This window comes from Ctenocephalides felis, unplaced genomic scaffold (genome assembly GCF_003426905.1).
Source record: "Ctenocephalides felis isolate EL2017-DRISC unplaced genomic scaffold, ASM342690v1 CF-g0.4_SCAFFOLD_01081, whole genome shotgun sequence".
In the NCBI taxonomy this organism is placed as follows: Eukaryota; Metazoa; Arthropoda; class Insecta; order Siphonaptera; family Pulicidae; genus Ctenocephalides; species Ctenocephalides felis.
In genome coordinates this window covers 7,739-27,104 of record NW_020537235.1, presented here as the reverse complement: position 1 = coordinate 27,104, position 19,366 = coordinate 7,739, and the positions used below count along the sequence as shown (strand labels likewise).

Here is a 19,366-nt window from a genome sequence, read left to right as displayed (position 1 = left end):
AAGCTGCACATCATATTCAAAACTCTTAATATCAGTAGGACAGCTGTGCCGATTCTCAGGAGATCTTCATCTATTCCAATGAATAGAAATAAAACCATATTTGCCAAAAGAAATCATTTTCCTTTAGTGTCTGCTTGTGCACTCACAATACACAAATCACAAGGTGGTACTTTGATGAAATTGTATATGAATACATTAAAACACATAATCAGCAGCTTCTATATGTTGCATTATCACGAGTTACCAGCATTAATGGATTGTTCATCATTTCTAAAAACAACGACAAAAAATTTTATCATGGAAGAAAACGGCCAGCATGATTAAAGGACTTACAAACTGAATTCCAAAGACTTTCAACTTGTAGATTAATAACACAAGAAGAAAAATTGAGCGAGATAATAAGTTTGAACGACATTTCATTGTTTTCGTTTAATGCCAAAGTTTACGAGCTCATTTGCCTGACTGCAAGATAAAGGCTACAACGTTGTACGTTTTATTATTTTCGGAAACTTGGATTAATAATGAAGAACGAATTGATATTCCGAACTATTACTGCGTTACTCAATACAAACGATCAAACTCAAAGAGCAGGTGGTGTAGCGTCTATCATTCATGTTCAGATACTCTTCATAATGCCCACTCCTATGCAGTTTCTTGCGCCAACAATATTACTGGATATTCCTAATGAAATTACACAAGTAGGTGATATTGCAGTTGTCCGCTGTGTGAACACTCAGAATCAAACATTAATTATAGTCGTCCTTTACATTCTCTCCAATAAAAACGTATCAAATATTATTAAATTTCTTCATCAGCAGTTACTTCATTTTCTAATGAGGGTGCAAAACTTTTAAATACTAATCACAACGAGATACCATTAATTATTGCTGGAGATTTCAATGTCAATTTTCGTTCAGAAGAATCTCAACCATTAATTGATTTTTTAAATAATAAATTTAATTTAACAATGAATAATTCTCCATTTGAATCAACCACAAGATATGGCACGACTATTGATGCAGTTTCTCAAGAAATGTACATAGTTTACAAAGCAAAATTTAGTCTCTCTCTCATTTCAGTATCACAAACCTATTATATCATATATGAATATGATAGCAATTATCTATCGCTGTTGTTTTAAACTGTGTTATTGATGTTATGTGATTATTAATAAATGATTTTTAAAATTCAAATATGTTTTTTTATTTTTATCTTAATTGCCTACTCATACAATATTAAAAGTTTTACTTCAATCGCGTGTGATCCTTACGCGCACTCTTTTTTTTTTTTTAATACATAGCCCACAGATTTCTTCCATGAGGACTTTTAAGACTATAAATTTATTTTACAATATGGATAACGAATAACATATATACAAAATTACAATGTATAGTAAAATTAATAATGCGCTTAACATAAAATTACATATAATACAAAATGTAACAAAATTATTTTTTTACAGAATAAGTTAAAATAATGATAAAATAATAATTTAGTTGCATGTTATTTTATGACGGTGTAACATTTAAACAAAAATATTATATTTGCTTTTAATATATTACAAAACAATTAATTCTATCGCTATGTATTTTTATGGAAAAATCTTCTATTGGAACAAATAAAGTATCACTCTAAATGAATTTTGGAAAGTAGATGTGCTTTCACATTTACGTTGATATGAAAATACTATTATTATTATTACAAAATGTTATGAGAAATTGATAGGTAGGCTTGTTGTTGTACAAATCACTATTCTTGTTAGCCGCAGCCATGATCAAAAGGTTTATATTTACGATTTCTTGCACTCTTTCTATTAACCAAAAAGTTTTTTATGGCCGCACGATAACGATAACGATTATTTCTGCAAATATAACACGATAGTTTACAAACAAACACGGCTTGTTCATAGATTCGGCGCCATTTCAACGACGTGTCGGTATTAGGTTACAATACAAACTATTGTTTTAGAATGCAAATTGAGGTTAAAATCTAGACAATATATAATAAATAAAGAATTGCAAAGTAATGTAAATTATTTAAAATGAGACATATATTGTATTCTATACTTTGTATAGTATATATATTCCGTAGAGAATTTTCAGATACCAATATCTCATCAGTTGAATCTTATCTTTATAAAGCAATCATTAAGACTTTTTATATTCCAAGCTTTTAAAGTGTCAGCTGAATATTTTAATTTTTTAATGTTCTTAGGTAGCATAATCTCCAATTTAATTTTAATAATTAAAACTTTATCATACAAAACACATTTTTTATGAATGAAATATATGTCATGGTACAAATTATAATTTGTAACTTTATTTATTGTTGAAGAAATGGAGAAAGTATAAAAAAAAAGCCTGAAAAATTATTATTTAACACTTTGCACTTCAAGTGCAATGCTCACTTTAATTATAAATAATTTGTAACTTTATTTATTGTTAAAAAAATTGAGAAAGTATCAAACAAAGAAAAGCCTGAAAAATTATTATATAACACTTGCACTTTACACTATTTCAGGGCACTTAATTCTGACAGCCTCTGCGAATGAATTTCAGAAATAAATTTCTGATGGAAGTTATTGAGAAATATTTTAGCAGACATACGAATAACAACACTGCATAATTTCAGTGCCGAAAAATCCAGCTTGTTTTTTCGGCCTTTTGAAGATATTGCACAGCTACAGCCCTGCTAAATATCTTTTTCAAAATAGTAACGACTGCTCCTCTCATATTATGCCCACCAAGTAAAGATAATTGGCCGATCTAGTACAAATTATATATATGCTCACTTTTAGTATATACATATGCTATTTACAAAATTCAAACTTGTTACCAATTCCACAGCACATCATCATTATTTAATTTCATCTCCATGTTTTGTACATCTGTAAGGCTTGCCATGGGCAGTTCAAAAAGAAATGGTAATGCGATTACTAGAAGTTGCTGAATAATCTTGGTTTTGTGCTCTCACATAGAGCAACATTCCTGTTGCTCTTCCTTAATCTTTTTAATTTCATAGCATAATTTCCCAAATGCAATAGATAATTTATCTATAAATTCTTGCGAAGCTATAAATTTGGTTTTGTCTAAATTAATAAAGAAACATATAAAAGGACAAAACATCTACGCGTAAAAAAGCATATTTTTATAGAATTCAAACATTCAAATTATAATTTCAATATCAATCTATACTTATTACCTGTAGCATTGGTGATGAACCTGGATTTGATTCTAAGGCTGAATTTGTTTCAGCCTCCTTGGCATATTTTTTCCTACAAACTATAACGTAGAAATTAATATACATTGAAACATATATAAATACAGCATTGAAATATTTTTATTTTCAAACTTACCTCGATTTAAATATGAATATACAAATTAAAAAAACAAATTTATATAAATTTTATATATATATATATATAATACGAAATATAATAATATATAATAACCAAAATTTGAGGTTATTCTATGTAAACACACACAAAACACAATTTGACCACATGTGGCTGTACAATTGCGCGCAAATGTAATATTTGACATAGCTTGTGAGTACGTTATATATTACGTGAATTCATTATATATTATATATCATAGATTAATAAACATAATATGTTAAATTATAATAAATTAATAAGCAGAGAAAATAATATAATTTCAAAAATATAGTCAAAAGTCAATATTCTTATTTTATCGATTATGAAACGCCAACGCAAATCGAACGCACCTTCAAAGTTATGCCGTTGTTCTGTAGATGCGTGCCGGCTAGTGCACTATGCTGCAATTCAAAACACATGTGTTCAAATTTGTAGGAAATGTTGTGGAAATAAGTAGTGTTAACATATAGTTTTAACTTTTGTTGATTTTTTATATAAATATATATAAATATTATAATTATAATTATATAAATTTTATATATTGTGTTTTTTATATTCTTTTTTGTTTATTCATATATATATTTGAAATGGAGGTAAGTTTGAAAATTGTAGTATTTTCAGTAGATAATACTTGTTACCATGTGCCATCGTCTTGGGCTATAGATGATAATAAAACAAAGTATCTTTGGCCGAAGAATGTTAAGTATAGCAAATTAGAGAAGATGATAAATAACTGTGTGCTGGGCAACAGTTTATCATGCTCTGATGAGCTAGAGGCAAAATGTCTGAGGACTACTTCTTCATTAAAAAAAGCGAAGAAGTATGTAAAGAAGGCTGAAATTAATTCAGCCATAGAATCAGATATACCTCCAACCCATGCCACAGGTAATAAGTACAGATTGATATTGAAATTATAATTTGATTTTTCGGACAAAATGTATTTTCAATTCTTTAGCGTGATGCTCATCATTTACTGTATAATTTGTAACTTTTTTTTTATTGTTGAGAAGAAATCGAGAAAGTTTCCAACAAAGATAAGGCTGAGAAGTCATTGGAGCATCTAGGCAACATATCTATGAGGTTCGAAAATTTAGTGCTTGATCTGCAAGAAATCAAGAAGAATCAGGCAGAAATTTTGGTATTTACAGCTTCTCACAGAGAAGCAAAAATCATATTGTCCTGCCTAATGTTAGAACATTTGTGTTTCCTTGGAAAGTACAGATGATATAATAAAAATGGAAACAAACTTAACAGAGGAGGGTTTTGCTTCTGATTTGGTAAGAATAATAGTTATATATATATATATATATATATATATATATATTTAACTTCTTCATAATAGGTAGTTCATTTGGCTATGGTTGGCCAGACTACATTAAATGGAACAATAACAGCTGTGATGAAAAAAGTTTTTTCAAGAACTCTGGCGGTGCAATATTCAGCCAGAGGACGGAAAAACAAGTTAAACTTCTCGGCTTTAAAATTATGTGATGTTGTTGTCAGTATGTATCATCAAATATTATAGCTTTATTCATTCACACACAGACACACATATTTAATGTTTAATAATGTATTAATACATGTATGTGTTAATAGTTTATTATTTAATATCAAGTGCAATATGTTGAGGTATAATTTAATAACAATTTCTGATGTATATTCAAGTTTATTAAAAATCATTTGCAGAGGCCATAAGAGTTAATTTTCCGAAAGGGACACAACTTGATATTATGAAACGCATAAGTGTCGTTTTAGCACAGTCTGGAGACTGGAACGGAGGGAAGAAGCAAAGTATGTTACAGCTAAAAAAATTATATTGAAGATACTACAGACTATGATATTATACCATTATGTACAAATTTTAAAATATAATTAATTCATATTGCAGGAAATATAAAATATCCCACTGAATTAGATTATATTCAGCTAATTCAGAATGAGGATATAATCATTTCAATGGATCCTGATTTATTAACTGAAGATCAATAACAAGCAAACAAGAGTTCATTATTATATAATGTATTTTGAATAATTAATCAATCAGGTGATTTATTAATAAATACAATTCAATTACAAGCAAACAGAAGTGTTTTGATTATTCTATAATATATTTTTCCATTTTTATTATCTACAATAATTTAATAGCTACATGCAAGTTGTCCATTTTTATGATAAGACATTTGCTTATCATATCAGACCAAGACCAGGGCAACAAGTTAAGACCAAGACCAAGACCAAGACCAAGACCAGGAAAACAAGTTAATACCAATACCAAGACCAAGACCAGGGAAACAAGACCAAGACCAAGACCAGGGAAACAAGACCAAGACCAAGACCAGGGAAACAAGTTAATACCAAGACCAAGACCAAGACCAGGGAAACAAGTTAAGACCAAGACCAAGACCAAGACCAAGGGCAACGAGTTAAGACCAAGACCAATACCAAGACCAAGACCAAGACCAGGGCAACAAGTTAAGACCAAGACCAAGACCAATACCAAGACAGAGACCAAGACCAAGACCAGGGCAACAAGTTAAGACCAAGACCAAGACCAATACCAAGACCAATACCAAGACAGAGACCAAGACCAAGACCAGGGCAACAAGTTAAGACCAAGACCAAGACCCAAGACCAAGACCAAGACCAGGGCAACAAGTTAAGACCAAGACCATTACCAAGACCAATACCAAGACCAATACCAAAACCAAGATTAAGACCAGGGCAACAAGTTAAGACCACGAGCAAGACCAAGACCAAGACCAAGACCAAGACTAATACCAATACCAAGACCAAGACCAAGACCAGGGCAACAAGTTAAGACCAAGACCAAAGACCTAAGTTAAGGTATGAGTTTACTGTTGGATTGACCAGAGTTGATAAAGTCGGTTGAGTCGATGGTGGCAGTTGATTCAGTAGTGGAGAATTGAACCTGCAATAAAAAAACAAAAGGTTAGAATACATCTTTTAAAATGTTTGAGAAAGGATACATACAGCCTGATAAATACTTGATATGAGCTTATTTACGTTTGATTGACTAGAGTCGATAAAGTCGGTTGAGTCGATGGTGGCAGTTGATTCAGTAGTGGAGAATTGAACCTGCAATAAAAAAACAAGGTTAGAATACATCTTTTAGAGAAGGTTATCAGTGTGGAACTTCTTCAGATTAGTGACAGTTGAATTAGAAGGATCTGAAAAAAAAAGAACATTAGTTATGTTACATGGATGAATACATAATTGATAATGTATCATTAATTGATAAAATAAATCAAATATATACCTAGTTTTCATACATTACTTGATAATTCCACTACCTACAGTTTTCTTCAATTTGTACATTATGTGTTGATGTGACTTAGTTCGAATACTCAGAAATAAAATGTAATAATGTCACAACGGTTTACAATTTGCACTTGGATGTACAGAAAACGAATTTATGAATTGAAAGCAGTGATAAAAAGTGTAGTGAATGATAATTACACATTGCATTATTTTAAATGATTCAAATGATTACATGATTATTGATTAAAAATAGAATAGATGGTTATTTGTTAGTATTGTTAGTGTTATTAAAACTAGAACTACGCATGCACTGTAATATATTAATCCATACGAAAGCTACCATGCAAGCAATCATTCGAATCATGAAATGCAAAGTCTTATTAAATTTGATATTTAATTCAATGATTAATTTTTTTTAACATTTTCTTTGATTATCTAGGGTTTCTTAATTTTTTATATAAATCAAGTAAAATATTTAAAGCGCCGCATTCATCCAAAGTGCGATGACGTCGATGGCAAATTCAAATCTGCTGAGTGTTAAAAGGACATCAATGTAATTGCAAATCAATGATAAATGTACTTATTAACAAAATTCAATCAATAAAACTTATTGTATTTTAACTTACTTTTAAGAATCTTCAGTATATTTTTCAGACAGCCTCAGAATGCTTCACACATCTTTGGAATATTTACTAAATGCTCGATATTTAATGAGACATGTCGCTTTTTCATTTGATGGCCACTAATCAAAATCACTTCTATAGTCTTAAAATGACAGTGATGATGTCAGATGAAAGCATTTGAAGAAATATAAAAACAATGTAAACTGTCTGAAAGCAGACAAAAAAAAATTAGGTCGATTGTTATGCAAATCTAATCAACATACCTTAAAGCAATATGACACTCAAACCTAGTTATTGTGTTAATGAATGAGTTTTCTCAGATTATTAACTTCAACTAATGAACACTAGATTTGTCAGGGTCCGACTGATTTCAATTGCAAAATTATTTCCAAAGCAGCTTCATTTTGCTTTCCAATACGAATAAAAACATTGGCCTGAACCTGTAAATTATAGAAAGAAGTATTAAATTGGAATGAACATCATTATAAATGCATTATTAAAATGATGCCGATGCTCAATATAAGAAATAGTAATATTTTTGTACTTCGGATACAATCTTCCATGATAAAATTTAAAACTTTAAAACAGACTGTATGATTAACAGACTCCACCTTTCTACAAATAAGGTTTTCTGATTTATCAAAGTGAAAATCATAATGAAATAAAATTTATTCCTTAATATTGAAGAATAAAAATAATTGTCTTTCAATAAGAAATTAAAATTTAAAAATAATTAGAATAAAAAATGGAATGTTGTGGATGGCTAAATCTCCATGTAAGCGTGGCTAAAATAATCTAAAAAAAACTTTATCTCGAATAAATAATAATCCAATAAATATTAAGGCTTCTTGTTCAATAAGTCTTACCATCTATACCTACTACGATAAAGATAAAGATAAATAGAATTCATTATCAATTTTAAATAAAATCATCCCAAAAAATTAATGCACATACAAAATTATCAAATGACAATTGTATCAATCATTATTTCTTTATACTTAATAAAAAAAATCAAAATGCTTCGTATGAAATAAGCACGAGTGAGAAATCTTACACAGGTACAACCTAAGCCGTGAAATATTAAAACTTCTGATAAAACTTTAAACAAATTGTACTGTTCAATGATAACTAAACTATTTGAGAGTAATGATAAAGCAACCAAGTCTAATAAAAAGTAACAACTTTACAAAATGCTCACTTTCTAAATTATGTTTCATAAAGTCTTCCAGATTTCAAATTGTAAAGCTTAGATTAGACAACTAAATAGTTCCATATGATATTTGAAATCAATCAGATGGATTGACTTGAGTAACATTACTCGACATAAATCGAGCACATGGTTAGTTGAAAATTAAATTTCAAAAAACACTAAATTATGATTCACAAAGTCGTCTAGGTTCTTAATGTCAGCTAAGTCGACTAAATAGTTTCATATTATATTTAAAATTATCGGACAAGATACAGCTAGGGCACAAGATGAGTGATGGATCGAGTTGTGTAACATTACCCAAAAAAAATCAAGCACATGGTTAGTTAAACTATAAAAAGCATTTTGATTACATAATATCTTTGCTTTAAAATTCTTGAAAATGTAGTGATTGTATTCAAATGGAGTCTCCACGGACCCCTTTGTCAATTCTCCTGATCTAAAAATAAGATTGCGTAAGCATAAAGCAATGGCATTTTTTATTGAACGCTGATTTTATAGTAATATAACTTGGAAAATATACTCGCCCGAAACATGAAGACACGAGGAATGATTTCAATCCCAATCTCCGATGTAATAATGTAATGATGTAATGTTCTCGCTCGGCAAGTCCCAAAGGAAAGAATGAATTTTTTGGCAGCTTTTTGCGACATGAACCATAGATATATGCGAAGATGTGCTACTGCAGAGTGTGCAAGTAAATAAAATAAAAATTGTTTAAATAAAATAAAAATCGTTTAAATAAAATAAAAATCGTTTAAATAAATTAAAAATCGTTTAAATAAAATCGTCAAATAGTTTCAAATTTAAAATAAATAGTCAAATGGTTTCAAATTTAAAATAAATAGTCAAATTGTTTCAAATTTAAAATAAATAGTCAAATAGTTTCAAATTTAAAATAAATAGTCAAATAGTTTCAAATTTAAAATAAATAGTCAAATAGTTTCAAATTTAAAATAAATAGTCTGATAGTTTCAAATTTAAAATAAATAGTATGATAGTTTCAAATTTAAAATAAATAGTCAAATAGTTTCAAATTTAAAATAAATAGTCAAATAGTTTCAAATTTAAAATAAATAGTCAAATAGTTTCAAATTTAAAATAAAGAGTCAAATAGTTTCAAATTTAAAATAAATAGTTTCAAATTTAAAATAAATAGTCAAATAGTTTCAAATTTAAAATAAATAGTCAAATAGTTTCAAATTTAAAATAAATAGTCAAAGAGTTTCAAATTTAAAATAAATACCCATGTAGAAATTAATATGGTCTGAATCTACGAGCAATATATAATCTACATTGGTCAAATTTGAAACCAATATCGGCTGGTCATAAAAATTGAACATTTTTTATATTGAGGCCATATAGTTAAACCAATATTGATCTATATTGACCAGACCACCTAATTAATTAATCCTGGCCAGATGAGTCTGGCAATTTGGAACCAATATCGCCTACCAATATTGATAAATATTGGTTTGTTGTGGCCTCATTAACATTGGTCATGAATTATTTTGGCTATTTATAACCAATGCATTTTTTATATACATTGGCTAGATTATTTTTATATAAAAAAATGCATTTTTACTTTAAATACTTTTATTTAATTTTTTTTTAAATACATAGCCCACAGATTTCTTCCATGAGGACTTTTAAGACTATTAAATTTATTTTACAATATGGATAACGAATAACATATATACAAAATTACAATGTATAGTAAAATTAATAATGCGCTTAACATAAAATTACATATAATACAAAATGTAACAAAATTATTTTTTTACAGAATAAGTTAAAATAATGATAAAATAATAATTTAGTTGCATGTTATTTTATGACGGTGTAACATTTAAACAAAATATTATATTTGCTTTTAATATATTACAAAACAATTAATTCTATCGCTATGTATTTTTATGGAAAAAACCTTCTATTGGAACAAATAAAGTATCACTCTAAATGAATTTTGGAAAGTAGATGTGCTTTCACATTTACGTTGATATGAAAATACTATTATTATTATTACAAAATGTTATGAGAAATTGATAGGTAGGCTTGTTGTTGTACAAATCACTATTCTTGTTAGCCGCAGCCATGATCAAAAGGTTTATATTTACGATTTCTTGCACTCCTTTCTATTTAACCAAAAAGTTTTTTTATGGCCGCACGATAACGATAACGATTATTTCTGCAAATATAACACGATAGTTTACAAACAAACACGGCTTGTTCATAGATTCGGCGCCATTTCAACGACGTGTCGGTATTAGGTTACAATACAAACTATTGTTTTAGAATGCAAATTGAGGTTAAAATCTAGACAATATATAATAAATAAAGAATTGCAAAGTAATGCAAATTATTTAAAATGAGACATATATTGTATTCTATACTTTGTATAGTATATATATTCCGTAGAGAATTTTCAGATACCAATATCTCATCAGTTGAATCTTATCTTTATAAAGCAATCATTAAGACTTTTTATATTCCAAGCTTTTAAAGTGTCAGCTGAATATTTTAATTTTTTAATGTTCTTAGGTAGCATAATCTCCAATTTAATTTTAATAATCAAAACTTTATCATACAAAACACATTTTTTATGAATGAAATATATGTCATGGTACAAATTATAATTTGTAACTTTATTTATTGTTGAAGAAATGGAGAAAGTATCAAAAAAAAAGCCTGAAAAATTATTATTTAACACTTTGCACTTCAAGTGCAATGCTCACTTTAAGTATAAATAATTTGTAACTTTATTTATTGTTAAAAAATTGAGAAAGTATCAAACAAAGAAAAGCCTGAAAAATTATTATATAACACTTTGCACTTTACACTACTTCAGGGCACTTAATTCTGACAGCCTCTGCGAATGAATTTCAGAAATAAATTTCTGATGGAAGTTATTGAGAAATATTTTAGCAGACATACGAATAACAACACTGCATAATTTCAGTGCCGAAAAATCCAGCTTGTTTTTTCGGCCTTTTGAAGAATATTGCACAGCTACAGCCCTGCTAAATATCTTTTTCATAATAGTAACGACTGCTCCTCTCATATTATGCCCACCAAGTAAAGATAATTGGCCGATCTAGTACAAATTATATATATGCTCACTTTTAGTATATACATATGCTATTTACAAAATTCAAACTTGTTACCAATTCCACAGCAACATCATCATTATTTAATTTCATCTCCATGTTTTGTACATCTGTAAGGCTTGCCATGGGCAGTTCAAAAGAAATGGTAATGCGATTATTAGAAGTTGCTGAATAATCTTGGTTTTGTGCTCTCACATAGAGCAACATTTCCTGTTGCTCTTCCTTAATCTTTTTAATTTCATAGCATAATTTCCCAAATGCAATAGATAATTTAATTATAGATTCTTGCGAAGCTATAAATTTGGTTTTGTCTAAATTAATAAAGAAACATTTATAAAAGGTCAAAACATCTACGCGTAAAAAAGCATATTTTTATAGAATTCAAACATTCAAATTATAATTTCAATATCAATCTATACTTATTACCTGTAGCATTGGTTGATGAACCTGGATTTGATTCTAAGGCTGAATTTGTTTCAGCCTCCTTGGCATATTTTTGTCCTACAGACAATAACGTAGAAATTTAATATACATTGAAAATATAAAATATTTCAATGCTGTATTTATATATTTTCAAACTTACCTCCATTTCAAATATGAATATACAAATATAAAAAACACAATATATAAATTTTATATATATATAATATATATAATACGAAATATAATAATATATAATAACAAAATTTGAGGTTATTCCTATGTAAATACACACAAAACACAATTTGACCACATGTGGCTGTACAATTGCGCGCAAATGTAATATTTGACATAGCTTGTGGAGTACGTTATATTATTACGTGAATTCATTAGATATTATATATCATAGATTAATAAACATAATATGTTAAATTATAATAAATTAATAAGCAGAGAAAATAATTATAATTCAAAAATATAGTCAAAAATCAATATTCTTATTTTATCGATTATGAAAACGCCAACGCAAAATCGAACGCACCTTCAAAGTTATGCCGTTGTTCTGTAGATGCGTGCCGGCTAGTGCACTATGCTGCAATTCAAAACACATGTGTTCAAATTTGTAGGAAATGTTGTAGAAATAAGTAGTGTTAACATATAGTTTTAACTTTTGTTGATTTTTTATATAAATATATATAAATATTATAATTCAATATATAAATTTTATATATTGTGTTTTTTATATTCTTTTTGTTTATTATATATATATTTGAAATGGAGTAAGTTTGAAAATTGTAGTATTTTCAGTAGATAATACTTGTTACCATGTGCCATCGTCTTGGGCTATAGATGATAATAAAACAAAGTATCTTTGGCCGAAGAATGTTAAGTATAGCAAATTAGAGAAGATGATAAATAACTGTGTGCTGGGCAACAGTTTATCATGCTCTGATGAGCTAGAGGCAAAATGTCTGAGGACTACTTCTTCATTAAAAAAAGCGAAGAAGTATGTAAAGAAGGCTGAAATTAATTCAGCCATAGAATCAGATATACCTCCAACCCATGCCACAGGTAATAAGTACAGATTGATATTGAAATTATAATTTGATTTTTCGGACAAAATGTATTTTCAATTCTTTAGCGTGATGCTCATCATTTACTGTATAATTTGTAACTTTTTTTTTATTGTTGAGAAGAAATCGAGAAAGTTTCCAACAAAGATAAGGCTGAGAAGTCATTGGAGCATCTAGGCAACATATCTATGAGGTTCGAAAATTTAGTGCTTGATCTGCAAGAAATCAAGAAGAATCAGGCAGAAATTTTGGTATTTACAGCTTCTCACAGAGAAGCAAAAAATCATATTGTCCTGCCTAATGTTAGAACATTTGTGTTTCCTTTGGAAAGTACAGATGATATAATAAAAATGGAAACAAACTTAACAGAGGAGGGTTTTGCTTCTGATTTGGTAAGAATAATAGTATATATATATATATATATATATATATATATATATATATTTAACTTCTTCATAATAGGTAGTTCATTTGGCTATGGTTGGCCAGACTACATTAAATGGAACAATAACAGCTGTGATGAAAAAAGTTTTTTCAAGAACTCTGGCGGTGCAATATTCAGCCAGAGGACGGAAAAACAAGTTAAACTTCTCGGCTTTAAAATTATGTGATGTTGTTGTCAGTATGTATCATCAAATATTATAGCTTTATTCATTCACACACAGACACACATATTTAATGTTTAATAATGTATTAATACATGTATGTGTTAATAGTTTATTATATAATATCAAGTGCAATATGTTGAGGTATAATTTAATAACAATTTCTGATGTATATTCAAGTTTATTAAAAATCATTTGCAGAGGCCATAAGAGTTAATTTTCCGAAAGGGACACAACTTGATATTATGAAACGCATAAGTGTCGTTTTAGCACAGTCTGGAGACTGGAACGGAGGGAAGAAGCAAAGTATGTTACAGCTAAAAAAATTATATTGAAGATACTACAGACTATGATATTATACCATTATGTACAAATTTTAAAATATAAATAATTCATATTGCAGGAAATATAAAATATCCCACTGAATTAGATTATATTCAGCTAATTCAGAATGAGGATATAATCATTTCAATGGATCCTGATTTATTAACTGAAGATCAATAACAAGCAAACAAGAGTTCATTATTATATAATGTATTTTGAATAATTAATCAATCAGGTGATTTATTAATAAATACAATTCAATTACAAGCAAACAGAAGTGTTTTGATTATTCTATAATATATTTTTCCATTTTTATTATCTACAATAATTTAATAGCTACATGCAAGTTGTCCATTTTTATGATAAGACATTTGCTTATCATATCACTGATATTTACATGAAAAACAAATGTTGATAAGTCAGATATATGAAAAAAATGCAAATCTATTGAATGTTTACTATTATAAAAATTTGAACTTGTATTGTAAATATTTCCTTTAACCCTCCGTCGGTCGGCGTGGTCTGGTCTGGCCAGACTTTTTTCGTTTTCAATTAGAAAAAAAAATACTTCTAGTAATCCTATCGACTTGAAATTTCTTGACTTTTTCTAAAATTTCATTAGCTGTCGGTCAATGAAAAAATCAGGACGAAAAAATGTACAGAAGGATAATTATAGGGATTTAATTTTTTTTATACTTCGAACGGTCGGAAAGGTCTCTCTAGACCACCCATACATTTTGTATGAAATATACGCTTTTTCATGGTATTTTTTATTCAAACTGCTTTGTTTATATTCTTTGCTATGTGTTCTAACATGAATGTTAGTATTTTCATGACGAGAGTTTCTTGAAAACCTACCAAACTTATTGGTAATCGCAAACACTGAAAATCGGATGAGTAATGCACACATTCATTCAGGCGCCAAAAAGAATAAATACTGTTTTTCATTGATTTAAAACAGAAAAATAACAAAAAAAGCAACGTTTTTTTTATATTTCTTGATTTTTTTATAAATCGTTAATACATAAGACACCAAAAACTCATTTATCCCATATAAATGCATGTAAAATAAATGGTGGTCCAGCCAGACCTTTCCGACCGTTCGAAGGTGAAAAAATATCCGACCGACGGAGAGTTAAAATAATAATTTGAATCATTTTTATAAATACTATGCACTTTCATTATTCTGTTCTGTTTAATCATTATGTAACAATCATTTGCACTTTGAGGATTTATTTTCATTCCATTTATTTTAATAAATTTTATTACTGAATTTTTTTCAAAAACGAAAAACTTTTCGTGGGGTGTATGAATTTCGCCACTGTTCTCAATGAGTCTACATGCAACTTGCTGCAAAGGTTTTGCTGGACCCCTAACTAACTTTAAAATTTGACCCAAATAGCTTTCAAAAACAAAACAGCTGTAATGATCAACACTGCGTTGCTCTCTTACTGCATCATCTGTCATATAGAAAATGCTGTGCATATTATATACTAACATATTCTCTCCATAAATTTTTTTTATTCCCTTACAAAATTTGCGAATGAATTCTTTTGCCTTATGTCCATATTTGACAATATACTCATCACTGCAAATTATTCGCATAGCATAATGAAAGTACATGAAATTTTTATAAACCCGATTTGGCAAAAATTGTTTCAGGATGACCGGACCTGCATATAACATAAAAAAAACAAAACTCTGTTGCCTTCCATCTATCAAGTTCTTGAAAACCTCTAGGTTTTTGCTGAAACTCGCATGGTGTCATTGATCTCAGATTATTGAGCATTGAAGACATAGAATTTATATGTATTTGGCTAATGGTACAATTACTGTTTCTGTCTCTTATCCAAACATATATTAACTTATGCATCACACCAAGGCAAGCCATATGCATATAGTCCAAAGGAAAATCTTCCACAAAATTTATTCCAGCAAGGTTCAATAATGGAGACCTATCAAGTTGATGATTATCTTCTTTTTCTAGCATTGACATGTAATCTTCATGATGTCGTAGACTCGCATCCATTAATGGAAAAATTATTTTACCATCTACCCTCACTCCTTTCTGTGTGCACCTTTCGCAACTGTTGTATCCATTATGGCCCTTGATACACTTTATATAAGCCCGGGCAGGAGCATCACAGCAAATCTTGTGTATCTTGACTTTATACAAAATAATCTCATGAATGAAACCAGAATTATAAAGATCATTAGCTTCATTTATAAATCTTTCTAAATAAGTACTTACACAGTCAGGTTTACTATCTCCATAGTACAATCCAATCACAAACGGCTTAATGGAACGTGATGTTTTTGTATACAGAGCTCCCAAAATAGGCCAGAACTGATGATTTACTTTTGAAAACTGGTACCCCATCAATATTAATTAAAAGATGTATTAAGTTATCACTATATTGATTTTTAAACATATTAAATTTTTTATTAGTATTGTCCTTTAAGTTAAAATGGACGCATTCACCCACATTGCCACGCTTACTGGCCATAGTTGTAGTTGCAACCACTGAGGGTGTTTTCAAAATTGTTTTTGCACATAGGGGCACATTCTGATGGCCATGCTTTCTCAGAATTGGAAGCAAAGTATTCAAATGCTTATGACTCACATTCTGCTGTTTAGCCCAAGAGCGTAGGTCGGAAACAATGTCTGTATTTTCAGAATCTTCCAAGTTGTTAATAATATTACTCATATCATTTGTGGTGCTTGCAAACGAAGTATCTTCAGAGAAAGATGTACTGCTATCAGAATCCGACTCGGAGTTAACACTACCACTAATATCACAATTACTATCACTATTACAATTACTATCACTATGTCACAATTACTATCACTATTGTCACAAAAATTTCTTAGTCTCTTCGACGTTTTGAATTGTGAGCAATCGGGCAATTTCTGTTGCTCGCTTCTTAATATACATTGACTTGGTTGATCTCTTGTATGGCATATTTATAAAATTGTACTTTAAGCACTTGTAAAACAATCAACACTCAGTGCAAAAATAAACTGTCGACTATGTCAAAGTAAATAACAGGTCAAGATTTCTAAAATGTCAAGTTTGTAGGTTATGCTCTGACAAATACGATATTCTATTGCCCATTCCATTCGAGAACAATATTTATTAGCCGATGATAAAAAATATTGCGTCAATATTTATATTTTAATTGGAGGACGATATAGGAAAAGGCCACTCATAAACTATATTTTGTCAATATTGATCTGTCCATCTCAGTTAGATATAGACTAGTCCGTGCGAGACCAACAATTGCACCAAAGAACCGACGTTGCGCCACAGAAATCCAATGTTGGCAAATATGGAATATAAGAAAATTATATGAATACATATGTCGAATTATATATCATTTTATTCGTAATTTTATTCTGCATTTTTCGCCCGAATAAACATTTTAAGTATCCTTTACCGTTCAGATTGTAGTATAGGATATGTGAATATATAGATGTTTGATCTCATTCATTTCGACAAAATATATTAGCAAATCGGATTTTTTCATGAAACAAACTTCTCTTTCGAAAAGTTAATTAAATAATAATAAAAACAATATTTAATAGTCAATTATAAAAATTGTTGCACCAATATTTTAAATTTGAGGACAATATTTATTAGCCGATGATAAAAAAAATTGCATTTAATTTATTTTTCTAGAGAAGGACAATATGTATTAGCCGATGTTAAAAAATATTGCATCAATATTTATATTTTAGTTTGAGGACAATATTTATCAACCGATGATAAAACATATTGCATCAATATTTATATTTTAGTTTGAGGACAATATTTATCAGCACATGATAAAAAAATATTGCATCAATATTTCTATTTTAGTTTGAGGACAATGTTTATCAGCACATGATAAAAAAATATTGCATCAATATTTCTATTTTAGTTTGAGGACAATATTTATCAGTCGATGATAAAAAAATATTGCATCAATATTTATTCTTCTATTTGAGGACAATATTTATTAGCCGATGATAAAAAAATTGCATCAATATTTCTATTTTAGTTTGAGACCAATATTGGACAAGGCCATTTATAGAGATTATTGCCTCAATATCGGCTGACGTTGGCCTGATCGATTAGTTGACATCATCACTATATAGGCAATCACGGCCACAGAAAACCAATATTGGTAATATATTGTACCGATATTAATTTCTACATGGGTAATCAAATAGTATCAAATTTAAATAAATAGTCAAATAGTTTCAAATTTAAAATAAATAGTCAAATAGTTTTAAATTTAAAATAAATAGTCAAATAGTTTCAAATTTAAAATAAATAGTCAAATAGTTTCAAATTTAAAATAAATAGTCAAATAGTTTCAAATTTAAAATAGATAGTCAAATAGTTTCAAATTTAAAATAAATAGTCAAATAGTTTCAAATTTAAAATAAATAGTCAAATAGTTTCAAATTTAAAATAAATAGTCAAATAGTTTCAAATTTAAAATAAATAGTCAAATAGTTTCAAATTTAAAATAAATAGTCAAATAGTTTCAAATTTAAAATAAATAGTCAAATAGTTTCAAATTTAAAATAAATAGTCAAATAGTTTCAAATTTAAAATAAATAGTCAAATAGTTTCAAATTTAAAATAAATAGTCAAATAGTTTCAAATTTAAAATAAATAGTCAAATAGTTTCAAATTTAAAATAAATAGTCTGATAGTTTGAAATTTAAAATAAATAGTCTGATAGTTTCAAATTTAAAATAAATAGTCAAATAGTTTCAAATTTAAAATAAATAGTCAAATAGTTTCAAATTTAAAATAAATAGTCAAATAGTTTCAAATTTAAAATAAATAGTCAAATAGTTTCAAATTTAAAATAAATAGTCAAATAGTTTCAAATTTAAAATAAATAGTCAAATAGTTTCAAATTTAAAATAAATAGTCAAATAGTTTCAAATTTAAAATAAATAGTCAAATAGTTTCAAATTTAAAATAAATAGTCAAATAGTTTCAAATTTAAAATAAATAGTCAAATAGTTTCAAATTTAAAATAAATAGTCAAATAGTTTCAAATTTAAAATAAATAGTCAAATAGTTTCAAATTTAAAATAAATAGTCAAATAGTTTCAAATTTAAAATAAATAGTCAAATAGTTTCAAATTTAAAATAAATAGTCAAATAGTTTCAAATTTAAAATAAATAGTCAAATAGTTTTAAATTTAAAATAAATAGTCAAATAGTTTCAATTTTAAAATAAATAGTCAAATAGTTTCAAATTTAAAATAAATAGTCAAATAGTTTCAAATTTAAAATAAATAGTCAAATAGTTTCAAATTTAAAATAAATAGTCAAATAGTTTCAAATT

The 19,366-nt window shown here is 28.0% G+C and overlaps 3 protein-coding genes across 3 annotated transcripts; all 3 read left to right on the top strand.

The window, feature by feature from the left end:
• Positions 1 to 4,098: 4,098 nt before the first annotated feature.
• On the top strand, positions 4,099 to 4,601 carry LOC113365519. The gene is made up of 2 exons (XM_026607057.1): positions 4,099 to 4,261; positions 4,387 to 4,601. Exons 1-2 carry the CDS (start codon positions 4,099 to 4,101, stop codon positions 4,599 to 4,601), a joined length of 378 nt encoding a protein of 125 aa, XP_026462842.1.
• Positions 4,602 to 4,765: 164 nt separating this feature from the next.
• On the top strand, positions 4,766 to 5,371 carry LOC113365520. Its single transcript, XM_026607058.1, has 3 exons — positions 4,766 to 4,878; positions 5,063 to 5,167; positions 5,265 to 5,371. Exons 1-3 carry the CDS (start codon positions 4,776 to 4,778, stop codon positions 5,363 to 5,365), a joined length of 309 nt encoding a protein of 102 aa, XP_026462843.1. The 5' UTR covers positions 4,766 to 4,775; the 3' UTR covers positions 5,366 to 5,371.
• A 7,549-nt stretch (positions 5,372 to 12,920) lies between these two features.
• On the top strand, positions 12,921 to 14,200 carry LOC113365518. The gene is made up of 5 exons (XM_026607056.1): positions 12,921 to 13,083; positions 13,209 to 13,477; positions 13,548 to 13,707; positions 13,892 to 13,996; positions 14,094 to 14,200. Exons 1-5 carry the CDS (start codon positions 12,921 to 12,923, stop codon positions 14,192 to 14,194), a joined length of 798 nt encoding a protein of 265 aa, XP_026462841.1. The 3' UTR covers positions 14,195 to 14,200.
• Positions 14,201 to 19,366: the final 5,166 nt, after the last annotated feature.